The sequence below is a fragment of the Panthera pardus genome, unplaced genomic scaffold, assembly GCF_024362965.1.
Source record: "Panthera pardus isolate Hobbes unplaced genomic scaffold, ASM2436296v1 HiC_scaffold_8, whole genome shotgun sequence".
NCBI lineage: Eukaryota > Metazoa > Chordata > Mammalia > Carnivora > Felidae > Panthera > Panthera pardus.
The window spans coordinates 120254489-120278374 of record NW_026527013.1 but is presented as its reverse complement, the minus strand read 5'-3'; the positions used below and the strand labels follow the sequence as shown (position 1 = coordinate 120278374).

The 23886-nt window shown below is 41.0% G+C and overlaps 1 protein-coding gene across 2 annotated transcripts in view; it reads left to right on the top strand.

Annotated features, from left to right (window-relative positions):
• The first annotated feature begins 2038 nt into the window (after window positions 1-2038).
• Window positions 2039-23886, top strand: part of CPVL (carboxypeptidase vitellogenic like) — a 129407-nt gene continuing 107559 nt past the window's right edge. For both annotated transcript variants that reach the window (XM_019443692.2, XM_019443691.2), the window contains exons 1-2: window positions 2039-2172; window positions 19528-19713. In XM_019443692.2, the coding sequence (XP_019299237.2) occupies window positions 19551-19713 (163 nt within the window). In that variant the 5' untranslated portion in view covers window positions 2039-2172; window positions 19528-19550. The remainder of the gene's footprint in view (window positions 2173-19527; window positions 19714-23886) is intronic.

Below are 23886 nucleotides of genomic sequence, written 5' to 3'. Positions count from 1 at the left end.
AAAATACCTACTGATGTCACTTACAGGAGATGTGACCCTGAACAGGATACCTGACTTCTCTTAAGTCTCCACTTCCTGCTTGCAAAATGGGGATAATCTTAGTACAGAACTCATCAGGTTGCCGTAAGATTCCGACCCCACACCGCAGAAAACCACCTGACTCCACGTTGGTGTTCTGAGAGCTCCTAGAATCAGTGTGACTGGAATGCGGACGACGGATGAATGCAAGTGGACTTTTTAAACAGTGGCAGTAAAACACCACTTGGTTTCCAGATGCAAGCACGAGGCTTGCAAGCACCGGGATTGCAAGCACCAGGGTGGGGAATAATTTCTAAATACAGTGTTTGAATTCTGATAGCAGCTTTAAAACAGTAGGCGGGAAAATCAAAACACACAAAGGAAGAAACACACCAGAGTTGCACCGCAGCCGACCTTTCTCTGTTACCTTTCCGGATTCCACTCTGGGGGTGCTTGCTTCTTCCAGGATGGAGACCTCCCCGGGTGCCGCCAGGTCGCGGAGGCCGGGGGAGGTAGGAGGGGGTGGGGACCTACCTTTGGCGCCAAAGTTCTAGATCACGTGGGCCGCCGAGAGGAGAGCCCAGCAGCTGGCGTCCCGCAAGGTAGTTGTGACTGCAGGGGCGAGGGGCGGGGTGCCTCACTTCTCGCCGCCTCCGCACCGCTGCGGGGGACCTGCTGGCTCCGGTGAGTGTGGCGCGGTGCAGCGGGTCCTTGCAGTGTCCCAGGGACTCAGGGAGCGCAGGGCAGGTATCTCAGGAGCCCTGTGCTCAAGAAGGGAGGTAGCATCATCTTGGCCGGCTTGGAGTTTCCGGAGTTTCCAGGTTGGGGAACTGGAGATGCCTTGCACTTGGCTCTGGGTGTGCCCGGCCCCCAGGGAACATTCCAGAAGGCCCCTGGCACCACCGAGGCCTTTGCACGCAGGCCTCTTCCAGGCCAGGAAACCTCCCAGTTGAGGAGCCTCCCAGGGACGCGTGAAGGTGTGGGACACTCTTGGCGCAAAGTGGGGGAACATCCTTGCCTCCCTCAAGACGTCTCTTTGGGATGTTTTGATTTCGTGGGTGCTTTGGAAGAGGGAAATGCCTTTGATCTGAGCATCCCACAAAAGGAGGTTTAGCCTGATAGAGGGAAGGAAAGCAGGGGAACGACATGGACTATAGGGTTAGGAGAAAACCAGGGGCATAGGACAGCTGGATGAGCTCCTGGCCAAGTGCATTCAGTACTTGCAGGGAAGTTCCTAGAAGCCAGTGGGAAGCATCCAGTACATTTGAGGACAGCTTCGCTTCATGGGAAAAAATAGGCTTTGGTAAATTTTGGATTTAATCCCACCGATGCGTTTTGTTAGTTGGTGACCTTGAGCAAAGGTTTTAAGTTTATTAAGCCTCAGTCTCCCCATTTTAAAGACACTTATTTTTTTCTCCTCCACTTAAATGTACAACTAACTTTTTACTATTTTGGGTGTGAGATGAGTAAAAAGAGATGTAAAGAAGAAAAAAAAAAACCCATCTAACTAGAATGTATTTTGCTAACTTGAAAAATAACTTTTAAGAAAGAAAGTTGTTCCAAATAGGAACTTTTACACTTTTGGTAAAGTGGATCACGCTGGCTTTGTTGGCATGTGAAAGTCTGTACAGTTGTCAAGACCCTTTGGCTGATGGGGCTTTCTAGATTTGTACTCCAGGTTAATCTAAGTCCAGTGGAAACCCTTTGTATTGTAATGAAAGTGTTCTTAGCAAGAAGCTGTTCTTTTTTTTTTTTTTTTTTTTTTTTTGGAGGGGCAAAATTGGTCTCACAATATATATGAGTCCATCTTATAAACCAGTTTATAGTGGGGGGTTCTCCTGAGCTGACTTTTATAGTCCGAGAAATAAGTGGGTTTTGACTGACAGGTACTTCAAATGACTTAGAAGAGTTATCTGGAAAGTCCGCAGGGCTTACCAGTTCACTCCCCTTGAGAAAAGAAAAACAAGAAGCAAACAGCATGACAGAATTTGCTAATGACTTTGTTTTTGTTTCAGAGGGCATATGATTTGTCAGAGGGAAGACTGAGTGTTGAATACCACCCTGGTATGCACCGAATCAAGATAGTAAGAGGAGAGCTTAGTTACTGTCTCAGATAACATCGGATACTCCTTTATTAGCACCGAAATTCCCAAGGTAATGGCCCATTCTTAATAAGTATAGTTCATTTTTTAAAAGTTTAATGATTTATTTTGAGAGTGTGTGTGTGTGTGCACGAGCAAGGGAAGGACAGAGAGAGAGAGAGAGAGGGAGAGAGAGAATCCCAGACAGGCTTCACTCTGTCAGCGTAGAGCCCAACACAGTGCTCACACCCACCAACCGTGAGATCAGGACCTGAGCTGAAAACAAGAGTCAGACGCTTACCTGACTGAGCCGCCTAGGTGCCTCAAATGTAAGTTCATTTTAAAGAGCAAACGTGATATTTCAGTTTAGCATTCCCAGGGGTTTAATAATGTGGGGTTTTCATGGACAGAACTAAGAACATTTAAAAGAACTGATGTAGGGAGGTTTCTCATAATTAGGAAGGTACTTTTGGAAAAATGACTCATTAATATCTATATAGACTTGGGAGAGGGTAAGCTGGACAGAATGCTGAAAACTGTACCTTCTTGGCCAGAACCAGGAATGGAGTTTAAACTTTTATGCTATATATTTGCAAGTTCAGAGATTTAAGCCATAATGGGTTGAATTCATCAGGACAGTGATCAAGTGCTTTGTCATAAGGCCCAAATGCTAAGCGTAACTGAACTGAACCCAGATTACTGAGATTCCTCTCCCTTGGAGATACTGCAGGTATAGCATTGTATGTGAAACCACATGCTTTTCTTTCATTGCTTTAAACCAGAACCTGGGGAGTAAGATAAGGAGGGGAGGGGATAACTTTTTAGGTCCTTAGATCTATTGGCCTGAAAAAGCAAATTCTTAGCATATTTCCAATATCCTTGGGTCTTATCTCTTAACCTTTTCTCCATAGTCGGATTCTAATCAGTGGCTGCTTTCAAATTATTGGGGTTATTTCCAGGCCAAAAGATGTATGTAGGTATCCTGGACCTTTCCCTTTGGGGATTCAATATCCTATTACTTATCTTTCAAAAAGATGCCTAGACATATCTTTGTGTAATTATATGGTTTGATTCTCCTTTTTCTCTCTCCGCAATCCATTCTGTTCACAGTTTAACGACTTTACTTGTCCCAGGACATGTGTGAAGACCTTTAACTTAGCTCTCAGACTTTAGGTCCTCTCCACTCCAGCCTAACACTGATGCTAGAATGAGCTTTTTTTTTTTTTTTTTTAAAGTAGACTCCGCACCCAGTGCGGAGCTCAATGTGGGGCTCAACTCGGAACGCAAACTCACAACCCTGAGGTCAAGACCTGAGCCTAGATCTAGAATTGGATGCTCAACCAACTGAGCCACCCAGGTGCCCCTAGAATGAGCTTTCTAAAGCACAAGACACTCCCCTCCTTAAATGCCTTCAATGGCTCCTGACTGCAGCCAGGATGAAGTATAAACTTCCTGCCATGAAATTCAGTGTCCTCCATGTGACTCCCAACGTAACCACGCAGACCAAAGTCACCTGACCCCTTCACAAACTGCTCCGGTCAAATCAAACCCTTCCTTGTTCCCTAACGTTACTCTGGCTTTTATGTCTTTACAGGTAAGCATAGCTCCAGGCAAATAGAAGGCACTAAATCAATACCAGTTGAATGACAACAGAATTTAGGTAAGGTACACCTACCTAAAGTTGTAAAATTGTTTCAGCTTTTCTGAAAAATTTCATAATCAAACTTTGTATATTCAGGAATTGTGGCAGATGCTTGCTTTCTTGTCACAGAATAATATACAGAGCCCTCAGCTGCCCGCTTAGGTTCTACCTTTATGGTCTCTTCCCTCTCGATTTTATGGTTTCTCTAACTTCATTTATAAGGACACAAAATTAGTTTTATTTGCTTACCTGCAGCAAAGGAGAACGTATCACGAAGAGGTTGGGATAGAGGGAGAGGCTTCTGAAAGGTTTGACCTTGGGCCAAGTGAGGCAAGGGAGGGATCAGGGAAGCGGGGGTGGGAGGCATTCAAGGCAGTTCAGCAAATGACTGTCTCAGAGGTCTTGGTTCAGGAGGTGGAGGAATAAAGCGAGGCTGGGAACACATGGCTAAGAGAGCAGTAACTACCCAGAAGAAAGGATTGACAGTCATTTTACAGCTGCAGTATGGCCTTGGGCATGTAGAAACATTGTCACTGTTGTGTTGGGAGCATCGTAATGTGATTACCAGCAGGGCTGATTTTCAATTTCTCAGGGGTCTGATTTTCCACTCATCCCTACACACACACACACACACACACACACACACACACACACACGCACATTAATGCACTAATGCTAGTTAAATTCATGGCAGAATCAAGTAGTGAGAGATCTTAGTTAATGACACCACCATCTGCCCAGCCATTTAAGTCAGATCTGGGAATCATCCTAGATTCTGTTCTATTTCAACATATAATATTTCATCTCTCCCAAGGTCCTGCTAATTTTACCTTCTAATTATTTTTACGTCGGCCCTGTCCACACTATTACCACTGCCCTTACCTGTTTAGGCTCCATCATCTTAACTCTGGATTACAGTAAAGTGTATTCACTTGTATCTGTGCCTTCTGTCTTTTCATTTAAATCCATCCTCTCACTGTGGCCATAATATTCTTTTCAAAATGTAGAGCCCTCCGTACCTGGTCACTAGAAGACGGAGGCTCTGAACACATCTTCAAGGCTGTCTGCAATTGCTCTCTATTGACTTCTCCTCCATCCTGCTGTTTACCCACTTCCTACTTTATGCTGAGATCTTCTTGCCTATGTGTTCATTATCTATTGCCATGCAATATAGTTTGAAAAGGTGTAAAACCCTTGGCCCAACAAAATAAGAAAGACAAATGCAAATGAAGAGTGTGGGGAAATTCACCAGACTCGGAGTTAAGGTCAGGGTCAGGAATCAGCGTGGAGATTTACAATGGTCCAGGCAAGTCATGTTAAGGACCTAGATTAAGACATGGGAGTAGCACTGATGAGGAGAGGGCAAATTTGAAAAACAGCTAAGGGATTCAGTTGGCGATTGATTGGCTGTGAGAAGGCAGCGAGGAGACAGATAAATCCAGAAAGAAGCTGGGGTTTCTAGCTTCAGTGCTTTGAGAGTATTTTTTTCTTTTCTTTCCTTTTTTTTTTTTTTTTTAAAGATAGAATTGGCTCTGGGGCACCTGGGTGGCTCAGTCAGTTGAGCAACCAAGTCTTGATTTTGGTTCAGGTCATGATCTCACAGTTCATGAGTTTGAGCCCCACGTTGGGCTCTGTCCTGACAGTGCAGAACCTGCTTGGGATTCTCTCTCTCCCTCTCTCTCTGCCCCTCTGCCCCCCCCAAATAAATAAATAAACCTAAACAATTTTTTTTTAAAGATGTAATTGGCTTTATTAAGTTGTGAATTGGTTAGCATTCCATCTAGAAAGTGGAGGGGGTTTCTGAGAAGCTGTAAAAAGAAAGTTATTAGCAAAAGAAAAGGATCTTTCACCTTTCTTGTAGGGGGGGGACAGCAAGGGGTCTTATCATGCAGATGACCTCATCTTCCCAAGGGGGACAGAGAGGGCCCCTCCCATGTGGCAGACTCACAGGTACTCATCAGAAAATACCTGACTGACTGGTTAAGACTGCGTTTCTGGGGGAGGTTGGAACTGAAGTGAGACTATGTGTTAAGCCTTGGTTTGGGAACTTGGCCTAAGTGAAGCCCTTGTGGGCCTGTAGTTTTCTTTTTAACAATCCCCCCCTTTTGATCAGACTTTCAGCTTAACTGATGTGTATGGTTAAAATGTAAGACATTAGCACTTTGAAAGTACTTCTAACCAAGACAGAAAAATAGGGAAGTAGGTACATGTTTAGAGAAGATACTAAGTGTAGTTTTTGAGTTCTTAATGATTTCTGTCCACATAGTTCATGTATGTAGGTGAAAAAACCAACCAAAACACTGGTCTTACTGTTCCAAACTGCACTGGTGGACTGGTGGCTCTTCAGGCATAGCTGTCCTCCTGGGTTTTCTCTTCTGCATTAGCTCCCCTACAAGTGAGACCTTACATCTTTCTCTTTCTTGGTTTTCTTCCTTCTTTCGGTGGAACCCATCTACCAGTAGCTTCCTGAGTAGTGGTATGTTAAGAATCAATTTTTGGAAACCTTATATCCACCTGAAGATTTTCTTAATTTATCCTTATGTTTGTATGATAGTTTGGCTGAGTGTGCAGTCCTAATGTGAAGATCATTTTCCTCTTCGTATTTTGGAGGCACGTTTCCCCAGCATCTTTTAGCTGCCATTGAAAAGCTCAGTGCCATCTTGGTTCCTGGTTCTCTGTTGTGATATCTCTTTCTCTCTCTCTGGAAGCTTAATGACAGCCTCTTTATTTCTGGAGTGTGTTCTGTGTCTTCTCATTCTTTGATCCAGGAACTTGGTGGGTCCCTTTATATCTGGGAGGCATGTCTATATCTCTGCTAAATATTTTTGTGTTATCTCTTCCATAATTTCCTCCCCTGTATTGTGTCTCACTTCTTTTTCTGGAACTCCCATTAGTCAGCTTTTGGTCTTCCAGAACCAATCTCTTAATTATCTTTTTTTTCCTCCTATTTTTAACCCCCTTTTCTCTTTTAGTGGTATTTTCTAGGAGACTTATGTGTCTTTATTGTCCCACTCTTTCATCAAAATCTTAAAATTGCTACCACCTTTTTGGTTTTCAGGAACATGTTCTTGTCCTTCATTTCTTTTTAAGGCAGTATTCTGTTATTTAATGAATGGAAGATCTTCTCTTATCTTCTTAAAGATGTATATGTGTATAGATAGATAGATGTATATATACATATATATATGTATATATGTATATATGTATATATAGATGTATATACGTACACATATATACATATGTATATATGTGTACGTATATACATCTATATATGTATATATACATCTATCTATCTATATATATATTGAAGCATTATTCATTCTACTCTCTGTGTTTTTGTTTCTTGTAGTTTGTTTTTCCTTCAAGTAATTTCTTTTGCTTTTTCTTTCAAAGCAAAGGCTTTCTTCCTATTTCCAGTGCTTCTTTGATTCTAGTTTCATATTAAGTGGGAGAAACCAAGTTGTTGGTTGGAAGCTCTGTTGTGTTGAAGGGATTTGTCAGCCATCCACTGGCTCCTTGGTATTGATTGATGAGGTCCAGGAGATTTTATTGGAGGACATGTTAGTATGTGTGTGTGTGTGTGTGTGTGTGTGTATCTATCTTTCAGTGGATTCAGGTATTCCAGAGAAGAATCCTTTAGTCTCCTAAACAGAGTGAGGGATAGAGGCATATAGTGCTGGCTGCCAGCTTTCTTAAAGATGAGTGTTTGAAGGACCAGAGGCATATCAGTGTGTAGATTTTCTCTTATTTTTCAATTGGATACCTCTTCCCCAGCTTTGACTGTATTTCATATTCTCAAATCTAGAGTTTCTATGGTTTAATCGCTCAAAGAATAAATCTCAAAGAACAAATAAATAAATTCTGCAGCATGAGTCTCTTCCTCTGCAAGGGATCTGAGGCTCTACCCACTGTGACAGATTTTCATCTATCCCTCCGTTTTCAGCGCCACACCAACCCCCCCCCCTTTGCCTTCTACAGAAGGCACCTACCCTTTGCCTTTCTGTGGTTTTGTGACATGAATTAGCTTGTTTCTCATTGATATTCTGCTTTCTCTCTCTGCAGACTATCTGTTCACTTTCCATCTAACAGCAACAACAAAATTTTGATCAGCCATATTTGCTGTTTTCTTCAGCCATGGGATGTATGCCTTTAAAAAAAATGTCTTCACTTTCACTTTAGAGTGGTTTAATGAGGGAGCAGAAATAAACACATGTGCTCAATTCACTGTGCCTTCCCAGAAGGGTTAGGTTCCATTTTGACAAGTTGAGTTTAATATGCCCATGGGGCATCGGTTGAAAATGTTCAGCAGACAGCTGGGTGGGTGAGTCTGCAGCTTTGGAGAAGAGTGGTTATTTGAGTGGGGTCATTGGAAGGTCTACTTGGAGTGATGGGCCCACCCTGGAGAGAACGTGTGGAGGAAGATAAGCCATGGACCAAGGATAAACTCCTGGGAAACCTAACGTTTAGGGGCAAGGCAGAGAAAGAAGGAAACATGAAGGAAAATATTCTAGAAGATCCCTGAAACACACATCACAAAAGGCAAGGCCATGGCAAATTTACCAAGGTGGTAATGACAAATGTGTCAGAGAAAGCAACTGAGACAAAGACCTTTGAATTGGGCATATGGACATCATTAATGCCTGGGGTCAGATGGTGTGGAAAAAAGTGAGAAAGCAGCAAGTAAGAGGGTGAAAATACGTTGTTGTTTTTTTGTCTTTGTTTTTTGGTTGTTGTGGTTTTTTTTGTTTTTCCTTCAGAAACCATAGGGGTAATTATAGAGGGTGTTTCCATGGCTCAAGGACCAGATGAACAAATCTGTGGGCTTTTTCTAGGGTGTCCACTTTGGATACTGTGCACATTTGATTTTAAAATACTTAATGAGGAGGTTTAGTTCTGTATTTATTTGTTCTTGCTATAGTCCATGACTTTGTTGCCCTTTGGTTACCTGTATGAAGGTATTTGGGCTGGTTTGAGTTTTAAAAATCATTTCAGTTGATCAATTCCCATACCTTTCCAGGGCTGGTGTGGGCAAGCCAGAGTGTATGTGACTTCAGATTCTGAATATGTGTGTGAAGCTCATACTGTTAAGGATGCCTTGCTCCAATTATATATATGATGGAAAGTTCGCAGTGGGGTGTAGTGGGAAAAAAATTCCAGCCTGTTACACTTAGAAGAAAGTCCAACTTCCATTCTCCTGGGGTCTCTGAGGGAGCGCTCAGAATGGCAAACTCCTTTCCCTCACCTGAGTTCTGGAGAAATGGAGAAGACAAAAGGGCAAGGCAGGTGGAGAGTGAAATAACATTTTTATTACCAAAACTGGGTTGGGTTGGAACTCTTAGTTCTGGGCAAATAAACCTCCTACTGCTGAAGCCCAGGGTTGAGCAGATTTGCCCAACAATTTACAAGTCCAGACCGGGTGCAGAGAGAAGAACACAGTTCCCTGTGAGGACATCGGGAGTTGAGCCCAGCATGCCCAGTTTACTACCCATATTTATCCATCAGATAAACCTTTCCACCTCTCGCCCCGCCGTCCTGGGAATGAACAAGAGGCGGGCATGAGGCCGGCCTCACCACTGTTGGAAGCCTCAGGGCTGGGGAGAACTGAGCCTCTGAAACACATATTGGCTTCAGCACCCCGAATGATCGGATACCTGGCCCCACTTTGTCCTTTCCCCTTCACTCGCCAGATTCCAGCCATACTAGTTTCTGGCCTCCTGGCCTCCTGTTATAGGGCCCTTGTAATCACTGATCTCCAGCCAGGAACTCTCTTCTCCCCGGATCTTCACCCAGAAGTCACTCATGTCCTTCAGATCTGCTCACAGGTCACCTCCTCACAGGGGCCCTCCCTGACCATCCGATATAAAATAATACCACTCCTCCACCCATCACTCCCGAACCTTTTACCCTGCTTTCATTTTCTTTTCTTTTTTTTTAAATATTTATTTAAATTCAAGGTAGTTAACATACAGCGTGGTATTGGTTACCGAAGCAGAACCCAGTGATTCATCACTTACGTAGAATACCCAGTGCTCGTCCCGACAAGTGCCCTCCTGAATGCCCATCGCCCATTTGCCCATCCCCTCCAGCAACCCTCAGTTCGTTCTCTGTATTTAAGAGTCTCTTATGGTTTGTCTCCCTCCCTGCTTTTATCTTATTTTTCCTTCCCTTCCCCTACGTTCATCTGTTGTGCTTCTCAAATTGCGCATATGAGTGAAATCATATGTTTGTCTTTCTATGACTGACTTATTTTGCTCAGCCTAACACATTCTAGTTCCATCCGCGATGCTGCAAATGGCAAGATTTCATTCTTTTTGATCGCCGAGTAGTATTCCGTTGTATAGGTATATACCACATCTTCTTTATCCATTCATCAGTTGATGGACTTAATAGGTCCCTTTGTGCTCTTTCTCACCGTAAAGTAAGCTTTGTGAAGGCAGATGCTTTGTCCCTGGTTCTCTGTGCCTCCATTAGAGTCTAACACACAGTAGGAGCTAAAGATATGCAGTTTGAGCTGCACTGGTCCACTTGGATGCAGATTTTTTTTGATAAGTAAAGTAACATAAATGCGTTTTCTCTTCCTTATGCTTTCCTTCGTATTTTCTTCTCTCTAGCTTTCCTTATTATAATAACACAATTTACAATACATACAACATGCAAAATACGTGTCACTTGACTGTTGGTGTTATTAGTGAGGCTTCCAGTCGACAGTAGGCTATCAGTCATTAGAGTATGGAGGGAGTCAATATTATGCGCGGGTTTTAAGCTGTGCAAGGGTCACACTCATGGCCTTCATGGTGTTCAAGGGTCAACTGTATGTCTTTGTTGAATGAGTGGATGGCCCCGTGAACTTGGGAGTCTGCCTCAGCTCTGCTACTGACTGATGGCTTTATCAACGTGGGTCTCTGTTGAAGAGCCACTGACTCCTTTGAAGACCAAATGAAACGACGTGTGGAAAAGAGATGAGAAAAATACTAGACTCAACTAAGGGAGTATTACATGGCGGTTATTCTCTATAATAATCGTCTCTCTTTTGGAATCAGGGAGGAGTTTCTTGCCACCTCAGGGAGTGCTGGTGAAGGTGACGACATTGCAGAATGTCCCAGGACCATCGTCACATAAAATATTCTCATCCAACGTGTCTTACCTTGTATTTGCCACGCTGTGTATCTTAAGTTTTTAGTTGAGAAATTTAGTCACAGTAGGTAGCAAAAAGGAGACTGATTCTAAGAGGAATAGGTCTAATTTACATCAGAAAAATAAAGAATTTATCATTGGAAGACAGTGCTTTAGCCATGAGTCCTAAAGGACTGAGGGCTTCAGCCACCACTACAAAATTACTTTCAAAACTGAGGGAAGCATTTCTTCTTCCATTTTTTCTTCGCAGATAAACATGCCCTTAAATCACTTGCAATTTTAACACCTATAAGTTTTATAAATGCCGAGATAATCCAGTTTACCCAGAATTCTGCTTTCGTCAAAAGCTACACTGAAGCAGGTTTTCTTATATTGTGTGGTTTACACAGTGACATATGGAAAATACATGGACTTTGAGATCACTTAGATCTGGCTTCAAATTCCAGCTTTCCTGTTTGATAATAGCTAAGTGGGGGCTTGAAAAATTATTCAACCTAGTACTTAGTGTCCCATCTGGGTATGTCTTATGTAAACCTCTGGATTCAGGGCCTTTCTAAGAATAGTGTCACAGTCAAACACATGCTGCCCATTAATAAGTGAAAGGCTCTGAGATGTTCTGGAACCAGGAAGCCTATTTAAGCTTGTTTAACCCAAACCTTCCCAAACTTTTTGTCCTTTTAAAATCTATTGATATTTTACTGAACTAGGATCCTATGGGAAACCCTGGCTTATAATAATGTCACACATATCTCAATAAGAAATCAATGTAGCTTCTCTTTCCCATTTTATTGTTGATGACTCACATTTTACTCCTCTCCATCACGACTCCTTCCACAGTGTTCCCAGCCTCCAGTGGGATATTGGTCTCACTATCCACGTACTAGTTTCTTAGGGCTTCTATAAAAAAAATACCACAAATTGTGGGGCTTACACCATCAGAATTTATTGTTTCATACAGACGTCCAAAATCAGTCTGGGGCCATGTTCTCTCTGAAACTTGTAGAAGGGGAGGGGAAGGGGTGAACCTTCCCTGACTCTTGCTTTTGGTGTTTGCCGGCAAAAGCCTTGGTGATTCTTGGCTTGTGGATGCATCACTCCAGTCTCTGCCCCCACCCCACTGTCACATAGCTGTCTTCTCTGGCTTATTTATTTATTTATTTATTTGCATGGCACTCTCCTCTCTGGGTTTCTCTGCTAAACATCAGTTACATTGCATTAAAATCTACCCCTAATCCGGTATGACCTCATTCTAATTTAACTGATTACATCTGCAAAGACGCTTTTTTCTTTTTTTTTTTTTTTTTAACGTTTATTTTTGAGACAGAGAGAGACAGAGCATGAACAGGGGAGGGGCAGAGAGAGAGGGAGACACAGAATCTGAAGCAGGCTCCAGGCTCTGAGCCGTCAGCACAGAGCCCGACGCGGGGCTCGAACTCACGGACCGCGAGATCGTGACCTGAGCCAAAGTCGGCCGCCCAACCGACTGAGCCACCCAGGTGCCCCAAAGACGCTTTTTTCAAATAAGGTCACATTCTGAGGTGCTGGGGGTTAGCACTTCAACATATCTTTTGGGGGAACAAAATTCAACCTGTAACAATCCATGAAATTGCTCTGGGCAGAAGAGCTTAGGAGTCATCCTTGCTTCTTTTCTTTCCCTCGGCCACTTTATCTAGTCTATTCATAAATGGCGGTGGATTTCCTTACAAAATGCAGCTCACATTTTTCACCACCGCCACCGCTACTCTCTGGCCCCAGCCTCTCCCATCTCTCCTGGGGTATTACATGAGCCTCCTAATTGGTATCCTGGTTCCATCCTTTTTCTCCTATCGTCCACTTGCTAGGTGGCAGCCAGAGTGATCATTTCACATTTTGCAATTCTGATTAGACCATATTACTCCCTAATGTTAATGAATATGAATACGGCTAAAACTCTACATATTTTGGCCCTGACCGCCCTCTGAACTCATCACGTGCTTGCCACTTTCTCCTTCATTCACTGTACTCCCATCAACAAACAACAGACAGACTTATTTGCACCTCAGGGCCTTTGCACTGTTTCCTCAAGGCTGGTTCCACCCAGAGATGTTTCCTAACCATAACTGAAGTGTTAGCCCAAACACTTTTCTGAGGTCATTTGGAGCAGGAAGGGCCTAAGATATAGATGTTCCTCTATCATGTTTTGTTGAATAAAGACCACAGAGTGTGTTACATAATTTTTTTAAGATATTGCCCCCAAATAAAAAGGATTTCCTGATCAAAAATTGGTTGGTTTGGGAAATACTGGGCTAAGATTTAACAGATTTATTTACACCAGAAATTCTTAGCAACATAATAATTTTATTCTGCAGGGATATAATATGTCACATTTCCAAATTTACCTGAAAAGGGAGGAGGGACTCTGGCCCACATAGCACATCTTACGAGATGCTGGTGTTGTGACTCTAGAATAGTCTTTACCAACTAATTGGGATTGGCCTTAACTCCTTGATTTACCACTTAGTGGTGTGAACTTGGGCCAATAACTTAAATTCTCTAAGGATCAGTTTCTCATCTCTAAAACGGGACGATAATAGAACCTGGCCCCCAAAGGTGAGAAATAAAAATATAAAGCAATTAGCACATCTGCTTGTACATAGAGAATGTCCAACGATTGGTAACTATGATTGGTATTGTTATGATGAGGCCTTTGGTCATGAGGATGTCTTTCTATTTCAAAACTGTTATTAACATTTTGGGACATGTCTGCTTTCTTACTTGCCACTCCCACTCAAATTTTCCTTCTGGCTGGAGTGAGACTTCACCGTAAAGCTCCTTTCTATTGTGTCAGATATGATTTTCTCCTCTTCCTGGTTCTTTTCATCCTCCACCTGCCACATAACTCAAATTTATCTTCCTTTCTTGTGAGTCCAAATGTATGATGGCAGAGATGGGAATGACTAAGTCATTAGCAAGAGGAGACACTCCTGTCTGATGCCCTGGGGGTGGGGGTGGGGGTGGGGGTGGGGTGCTGTGAAAAGAAGATAGGCATGTTCTCAGTGCCCCCTCAACAGAAAGTTGCCTATCACCTCTCACCTTGCGTGTCGTGTGCTATGTCTTTTCTGGGAAAAGAGAGCTTCAAATATCAATTTTAGAAATTAAAATGATGTCTTGAGGAAAGTGAGGAGTGGATTGCTAAAAATAAAGGTTTATTTATAAAAAGGTTTGTTTATTTAGATAAAGGTTTGTTTATACACATAAACCATTTGTTTGCATGGAAATCCTTTAGCAAAAGAGCTAGATTTGGGATTTGGTTTGATATTTAAGTTGAGGGTTGCACAATAACTCTTTGTTACAGGATTCAGGTGCTTTGGATATGCTTGAATAATCTTGAGATGTGCTTAAATCTTTTTAAAGTAGAGGGGCATCTGAGTGGCTCAGTTGGTTAAGTCTCCAACTTTGGCTCAGGTCATGATCTCACTCGCGGTTTGTGAGTCTGAGCCCCCGTGTCGGGCTCCATGCTGATAGCTCAGAACCTGGAGCCTGCTCTCTCTCTCTGCCCCTGCCCAGCTCATGCTCTGTCTGTCTCTCTCTCTCCCACACATATAATAAACATTAAAAAAAATCTTTTTAAGGTAGAGGAACCACTTTCTTGTATACCCTTTTTTTTACTACAGATTTCATGGAAATGTCTGTCACTAGGTGGCCTGTTTTATTAGTTTGTTTTAGGGAATGTTTTTATTACGTTGGGAGCCAGTTAAATAGGTAAGGGGAATCTAAACAGCTGGTCTATTGGAGCTATACCATTTATTTCCATCCTTTGATTAGAATAATCTACATATCAAAAGAGGGACGTGGGAAGGAGAGAAGAGAGTAGAGGGCTGCCTGACACATTTGCTTTCTTTGTCCTCATTCTGGAGTTTTTGTTTTTGACTCTTTTTCCATTGGTAGAACACACAGTTTCCAATGTTTTTTTTCAGATTTCTTTTCTAGAAGCCTTGCATATCTGACCGTGTTAGTGGTTGCTTCCAAACACAGAGGAAAACTTGGCAGGATTTTTCCCTTTTGTCTCTTCTGCTGATCATTTTTTTTTTCGTTTATTTATTTTTGGGTGAACATAAGCAGGGGAGGGGCAGAGAGAGGGGGACAGAGGATTCAAAGCAGGCTCTGCGCTGACAGGCTGACCACAGCAAGCCCAATGTGGGGCTTGAACTCATCAACCTCGAGATTACCACCTGAGCCAAAGTCGTATGCTCACCTGACTGAACCACCCAGGCGCCCCTTCTGCCAATCACTTCGATTGGAATTGGAGCGTGAGTTGATGGAAAGTAGTTTCCAGCTCATTTTTCAAATTAGGAACATGAGACCAACACGTGTGGGTAAATGCTTAACGACTGGATTTCTGGGGGAGTGGGGGTAAAGCCCTGATTTGTGCTGTTTGCTGATTTCTGTGGTGTAAATACTCCCACTATGGCTGATTTCACGATACCAACAAGATGTTCCTGAACACAGAGCTGGAAAGAAATGCACTGTAACCAACCGTTATGTAATCCATCCACCAAATACAGAAACCATAACCCCGAGTCATGGTGAAATGTAGTCAATAGTTATGCAGTGATGAGTTTTGAGTATTTATTATATCTTTCAATAAAACCTATTTAATGGTAAGTTTTCATAGTTTAATCTTTAACAATGCCTTTGTTGAACAACTAGCTCTCAAAGTTCCTAGAAAGGTAACCATTGGTTTTAACATAGCGACTGGGGCCCAGAGAAGTCACTGTCTTGCCAAATGGTCAGTGAATGAGTTGGCAGAAGCTGGATTAGTGTCAGTTTTTCTAAAAATCAAATTTCTCTAGGAAGATTCACTTATTTATGTTTCTGTTTGTTCGTTTGTTATTTTTTTTACGACTGTTACAGGCTATGAATTGTCTATTGAGACAAGAACAGAATATCTGAATATAATTGTAACCAAATTTGGAAGTGTGGAAAACAGGTTGGATGTAGAGCCACAAATAAATCCTAGCTTTAAGTCTTGGCCCTACTACTCACCAGTGGTGTAATCTTAAGGAGGTCACTTATGTACTTCTCTGGCTCCAGTTTTCTAGTCTCCAAGATGAAAGAATTGGTCCACATGAATATCTAATATCTCACATCTGTCTAAAATACCATGACTCATTATTTAGACACATCACTTCAACAAATATTTGCTGATACCAATCGCATGCACATTTGTTATGGATTCTATCCCGGGGGGCATTAAATACTATATAATAATTGTAATTATTATTATAACAGCCCCTCACATTTATGCAGAGTCTTCTAATTTACCAAAGAGAAAGTTTACTTTGAGTCTTGAGGTTCTGTGGTTCTAGGAGATCAAGACATACCTCCATAGAATGTTAGAGAAAGAAGAGTACATTCCAGAAGAGCAAACAGAACACTTATTCCTAGGAAACGCAAGAGGTCATAACCAGGTAGTACCAAGGAATGAGGAACAAGCATTTTGTTTTTTGCCACATCTATCAGCTGTTTCACTTTTTCTTAACAAAAAAGCGAAGCCGAAAACTATTTTTTTCTGATGATAAGATTAATTATTGTAGAAAATTTAGAAGTTTTAAAGAAGTATTAATTAAGGAGAAACTACCCTATATCCAATACAATAGCCTGCTTTTCCTTACCTGATATTTTAGTACATTTTCCCATTCTTGTCATTTTAATTGCTGTGTATAATTCCATCTTTTTGTTGTATAATAACTGACTTATTGTAAATTATATTGTAAATTATTTAATTAATTAATTATTAATTATTTATTACAAATTATTGTAAACAATATAAATTGTTGATAGTTTTTATTATTCTAAGGAACACAGTGATAAATATCTGTGTTTATATTTAAAAAATTGTATGCTGAACATATGGCTTCCAGCTGTAATATTTAAGGATTAGTGAGACAATTTTAGCAAATCATATATCTTTGACCTTTAGCTTACTTGATTCTGCCAATATTGCTTTGTATTTACTTAGATTTTATGTTTCCAAACATTAAGAGGAACAGTTTGTCTGAATCCTTCAATATGATATATTTGAACTGGAAATAGCACCAATGTTTTCATATTATTCCAAATAGATATGAGAAATTGTATGGTGAATACTCCCTCCCCCCCCCCCCCCCCCCAGTTCTTTAGGCAATTGCTTCTAGTAGAGGATGTTTTGTTTAGAAAGTACTCAGTAAATATTCAATACATTAAAAGATTCAGGCTAATTTAGTATAAACAAAAACATTTGAGAAGGATTTAAGAAGAAAACAACACTTCCTTATTCGTGATAATAGCCTTCATTTTCATTAGGAGACATGACAGCCAAGCAGAGTTCAGGAATTCTGGCAGTTAAATGAGAATTATGCAATGAAGTATGTTGTTGCTTTAATTCACCTCCATGAGAAACCATGACTCTAATAGTTATTTGATTAAATGTTAATGAGATCTGCTAAATTGACCGAACTCTTACTTTTATGTATTAGATTTATGTCAATTAAAACAAGACGAGTTTTACCTCTTTCCTTTTTTAACATCTCTGAGTCAACATCTGCTTTCAAGGGAGGTGTTGTAACTACCCTGGTTATTTAAATATTAATGACTTCCATTAAAGGGAGCTGGAAGTTTGCAGCAGGAAGATTGAGAAATTAGATGGTGTGATTAGTTCCTTATTTCTGCCGCCAGGAAAAAAACCTCTTACTGGAAGAGCTTTTTCCAGTATTTTTTTAATTCCACAGATCTTCTTTTTTTTTCCCCCCGAACCAGTTGGAGAGTAAGATTGTTGATTTCAAGTATTCCTTGAAAGTAGCTACAGTATTAAAACAAGTTCACATAATTAATTTAGTGCCATAGTGGTCAGTACCTTGGGCTTCTTGGGACTAACTTCAGTTTTTAAATTCATTTTGTTCCTTATGATAGTCCATAATAGGCAAGGCCAGTTTTTAGCTGCATATTGTATTTGGTTGGGCTTGTTTACATGAAGCATGGGGAATTCTATTAAGTTAACCATGAAAGACTTGACTAGAATTATATATTTGATCACATTATAATTATAAATGTTTATCTTATTGGGGAAATGTGTCTGAAAAGCTTTTAAAATTTGCCACAAACAGTATTTTCATTTTATGCTAACTTGGGTTGTGACAAGTCTGTGGTAACAGATTTTTATACATTTCATGTTTTTAAGATGTTTTAATGGCATGGTATTTTAAGGCACTGAACAGTCCGAAGCAGGCATTATATTTGCATAATTGTATATTTATTTTTACATCCAGAAACCTAAGTGAGTAAAGTATTTATTAGTTTCATGTACTTTATTTAGACTTTAGAGCTAAGAATTCGGATCTTGCTTAAATGGTAGTAGGTGCCGAGTAATGTAATAGCACTGATGGAAGATCCTAATTCTTAGCGTTAAGGATTAAGGTGAAGTAAGTGAGGCACTTGACTCCGGTATAAAATGTAAGAGAGTGCCAAAAAACCCAATAATCATGATAGATAGTATTTTAATGCAACATTTGGGAAAAAATAAAAATTAATGCAAGAAAATCCACGATGAACAAAACGTCACAATTTTAGAAAAAGATGAGATCTGACCCTGCATCTGCCCCTGACTCACCTTGTGCCGGGTTTTGGCCTTGACTGGGTTTACCATGTTCTTGGCTGCGGCATTCCTTATCCAAGGAATCAACATTTCCTTATCTAACATTAGTGCCATTAATCTTTGATTTCCTGGTTGAGTTATTAGGATATTCAAATCAGCTAAAAATACATGGGGAAGCCCATTGTAAATACAAATTACATATTTATTTACAAATTTAGGGAAATCGCCAACTTTAAGTCACTACTATTATCAGTAGAGGTGAGTAGTCTAAGCAAGCATCAGATTTGAAGACCTTTGAAAAACTGTTCACAAAGGTTGAGGCATAGCTCTTGAGTTTATCAGCTAGCAATAAGGGCAGGGACCTGAAGATAGTTGTAGGACCTTCCCTTTCTTCTTTCTTTTTTGTTCTTGAATGCAAAGTTTGTGATTTGTAAGAGACAGAAGAGGTAAGCAGAAATCCACTTGGTTTATTTTAAATTTCTCTGCCCAAGTGCCCATGGACAACTGAAGTCTCACTTTTGCTCAAGCTGTCCCCCCCATAAGTGATGCTTTCTCCATTTCTCCTGCCCATCTGGGTTCCACCCACCCTTCCTTCACACCTAATCTTGTTAAGGCCTCCCTAGGTTCTCTTGGCCAGAGATATGTTCTCAGTCCTGTGCCTTCCCGTGGTAGGTAAGCATCTCTACGACACATTTGGTGATAAGTTACAGAGTCCTTGTTGTCTTGAAGTTTTATCTGATCCTGCATGGAGTTTACTTTTCAGACCACAGTTTTAGAAATATAAATTGTTTCTCTAGTTAGACTGTGAATCCTTGAATAGCCCCTTCCTCTCCCTTAGACTGTGGACTTCAGGGTAAGCAGGGATTAGGTCTGTTTGGTTCAGGTGGTATCCAAGGTGCTTAGCAAAGGACCTTTACACAGAATATTTATTTATTTATTTTACAATATACATTTTTTTTTTTAATGAAATAAATGAATGTCTTGTATGTAAAAGGACTGGGTAAATATTTACTCTTTGGATTCATTTGTTTTCATCCTAGGCCTAGAGAGACTGGTTGGTGCCATGTGGAAGACGATTGTTTTGGTGGTCGTGTTCATGTTCAGCCCTGGTGGCGGGATCTTTCACTCCTTATACAAAAATGTTCGGGTTTCCGTACCACATAAGGGAAACGTAGGAGAGCCATTATTTCTTACTCCCTATATTGAAGCTGGGAAACTTGAAGAAGGTAAGTTTAGTAAAATCAGAAAACCACTGGGGTATTTTCAACAGTTTGGGGTTTTGTTTCATTTTGGGTTTTTTTGCAGTTATTTTACAGGATTCAAAATACATTCTGGTATTTTTTAACCCAGCTGTTTTATTTCAAATATTAATGATTTGATGTCATGTATTATCAGAGTTTTGAGCTAAAATGAGAGTTTGTCAGGGACAGATTATCTGGTGGTCAAGTACCTACATTTCTATTTATAAAACTAGCATAGCGCCTGTCCCCAGCTGGGCAATAATAAATACTAACCTTAAAACTTACTACACATACTGGTTCCGAGGATTCTACGTAAACTCACGTCAGCATCTTAACAACCCAGGCAGGTGTACCCATTTCACATCTAAGAACACTAAAGCAGAACGAGATTAAGTTACTTGCCAGAGTTGGGGGCACCTGGGTGGCTTCTTCAGTTAAGCGTCTGACTCTTAATTGAGGCTCAGGCCATGATCTCACTGTTGGTGAGTTCGAGCCCCATATCAGGCTCTGCACTGACAGCACAGAGCCTGCTTGGTATTCTCTCTCTCTGCCTCTGTCTAGCCCTCCCTTGTTTGCTGTCTCTCTCTGTCTCTCTCTCTCTCTCTCAAAATAGATAAATAGGGGCGCCTGGGTAACTCAGTCAGTTAGGCGTCTGACTTCAGCTCAGGTCATGATCTCACAGTTCGTGAGTTTGAGCCCTGCGCTGGGCTCTGTGCTGACAGTTCAGAGCCTGGACCCTGCTTTGGCTTCTGTGTCTCCCTCTCTCTCTCCACTCCTCCCCCACTCACTCTCTCTCTCTCTCTCAAAAATAAATAAAAACATTTAAAAAATTAAAAAATAGATAAATAAACTTAAAAAAATTTTTTTAAAGTTACTTGGAGAGTCACATGGACACCAGCTGGTAGGTGCAGGATTCACACCCAGACAGCCTCCTTCCGGAGTCTATGACCACAGGCATACTGTTGGGCCCCTCTGCACGGCAAGTTACTCAAATATTCTAGACCTCGGAGTCCTCATCAACAACATGGAGACACAACCACTTGAGTCACAGGGATGTTATAAGAATCAGATGAGAAAACGCACATGAAAGCTCTATAACCTATACGTTGCTCTCTAAATATTAGTGTTTGCAAATCACTTTTTATTTGGAAATTGTGGGGTTTCCAATAATTATTATTAATAGGAAAAAGGTGTTATTGGGCATCATCGGAGACTAGAATTTATGACCTGCCTCTGTTCTTAATGCTTCCTTCTGTTTAGGTAAATCACTGGGTAGATAACACTACTTAATCTTTCAGGACATCAGTGGGTTCCTGAACTATAAAATAGTATATAGGCAGCTGTTTTCAGGTGTTGTTTGTAAAAGGAATCAGAGACATGGGGTAGTGGCTGGAGGGAGCTGTGGGACCAGGAAGGGTCTTTAAACCATAAGAGACTCTTAAAAACTGAGAATAAACTGAGGGTTGATGGGGGGTGAGAGGGAGGGGAAAGTGGGTGATGGGCATTGAGGAGGGCACCTGTTGGGATGAGCACTGGGTGTTGTATGGAAACCAATTTGACAATAAACTTTATATATTGGAAAAAAACTGAGAACAAACTGAAGGTTGATGGGGGGTGGGAGGGAGGGGAGGGTGGGTGATGGGGATTGAGGAAGGCACCTTTTGGGATGAGCACTGAGTGTTGTATGGAAACCAATTTGACAATAAATTTCATATTTAAAAGAGAGAGAGAGAGCAGGAGACAATGTATTTGCTGATAGAAATGATTGGGAAGAGGGGACAGTTGATTGGGATGGGGGACTATTTCAGGAGCACTCTCTTTAGGTCAAAGATGGGGAAGCTGGCCCATAGATGGAGACGTTGATGTTTGCTTTGGAGGACTGACTGCTCTCGAATCACAGGTGGGACAACCGAGTTAGTGGCTGTGAGGCTGCTAGGTTGGTAGACAGCAGGGGCTTGTGGAAGTGATGTTGGAAATTTGAGGGAAATAATCATTTTCAAGATCAAAAATAAATCTATGTACTCCACAAAGAAGTTTAAAAATAAAGCAACGCTTCTTCATTCAAAATATTCTCATAGCTAACAGGGTATTATTGTTTTGGGTTTTGTTTGGTTTAAAACCAAAACGTTCTTGTATCTTGGGGGTGCACTGGAGTCCTGGTCACGTGTCTTTTTTCTGACGTACACATCGACTCCATGTTTTACCGTCTCCTGAGAAGAGGTGGAAAACTTGGATAATGTCGTCAGTGTATATTAGTGTACATTTTCTTAGAATTTATTAATTTATTTTGAGAGAGAGAGAGAGAGCCAGGAAGGGCCAGAGAAAGAGAGGGAGAGAGAGAATCCCGAGCAGGCTACACATCATCAGTGCAGAGCCTGATGTGGGGCTCGAAGTCACGAATCGTGAGATCATGACCTGAACCGAAACCAAGAGTCAGACGCTTAGCTGACCGAGCCACCCAGGTGCCCCTGTGTACATTTGATGATGTAGCCAGCGACAATGTAGTCAGAGAATGTAGTCATTCCTTTTTTAAAAAAGACTCATTTTTTTCTTGATGTAGAAAAGTCATGAGAAGATGGTATTCCGATGGTACAGGCTCATATCACTAGACATATACGAAGAGGCAAAATATCATCCAAATCTACAAAAACGGATCACATGCATTCATTTGGGCTTCTTTAGTAAGTGGGTACTGATGGCTTAGATTATGTTCATTAACAACAAATCAAACCAAATCAGTTAGAGCTGAAATGGCATTGAATACTCATAACCAACCCTACCAATCCACACAGAAGGAATTTGAGACTCCCAAAACGTTACATGACTTGCCCAAGGATATGCAGGTAATAGGACCAGAGATGTATTTAAGACCCAGATTTTCTGACTTCTGCTCTGGGATCTGCCTGCTCTAATTTGTTTCCCTTTGTTTTAGAATCTGGTGCTCTTCTGGAGTGACCAGATGCAGACACATGAAACCAATTAAGGAATAAGGCAGTGAATACTAAAATACTAAAGTGTCACATTTGAGGTAGGCATGTTGGAAATTTTGAGAAGGAAGCTATCCTATCGGTTGGTAGAGTCCAGAAAATAGCAATAGTGTAGTAAGAAAAATAACACATCCTAATATTTAATAACTATATTCCCAATACATAGCACAGTTTCTATATGTAATAGGCATATATAATAAATACTTGCAGAACTTAAATGTTAAGCCTGAATGTATGCCAGACATGGGTTTTACACACACATTAGCTTATTTAACTCTCAGAGCAATGGTAATGAAGAATGCATAATTATTGTTCCCATTTTATAGATGAGGAAACTGAGGCCCAGAGAAATTAAGTGTCTTGCTCAGAGCCATTTAATGATAGTAAGTGGCAGAGGTGGCATTAAAACCTATCTTTGCTGGCTCCGGAACCCAAGGTATGAACCACTGTGCTATGTGACTAGATCCAAACTAGGAAAGGATCTGTGTATACTGAGTGAGGAAAACAGTTTCAACAAAGGCATTTAGCTCAAGCGACTCGTGGTGGTGTGTCTGTTTCATACATCTTGGAGAAACCAAGTGAAAACACAGAGAAATCCATCTGACAGACTGTCCACATCCCTACCACTCCTGTATTCCTTGTTTACAAACATTTCACTGTTGCGGTCATCAGCAGTAGCAAGGAAGGTTTCCAAGGGAGGTAGTTTTCATCTTCTGCCCTTCTGTGCCAAGTCTGATAGATCACCATCTGATGGAGGACAACTTCTAAAATAGTAAAACTGATGTAATGTCACTTTCTAAAGTTCTGTTACGCAGTCAAAATCTTTGAATGGAATTTTGAGTGGCTGATCCAAATTCTGGTACATCTGGGTATTCACATACAGCCCTGATAACATAATTAAGGATAATTTTATTCATCCGCTTTACTGAAAGTTCAGGAAGCTCTGGACAGATGGTCAGCTCATTCCCCTAAATCCCTTTTGTTTATTGAGTCTGTCAAAACCTTAGGCGCATGAGTCTTAGTATCGCAACGGAACATTCTTGAGATAAACAGTAATTCACAAAAAGACAAGGGCGTTTTTATTTTTTAATCTCCCAATTAGCTGGCTTAGTTTTGTGTAATTGTAATTGCACGTTTACTTTCTCTGCAGCTAGAATAAACCCTCGAAACA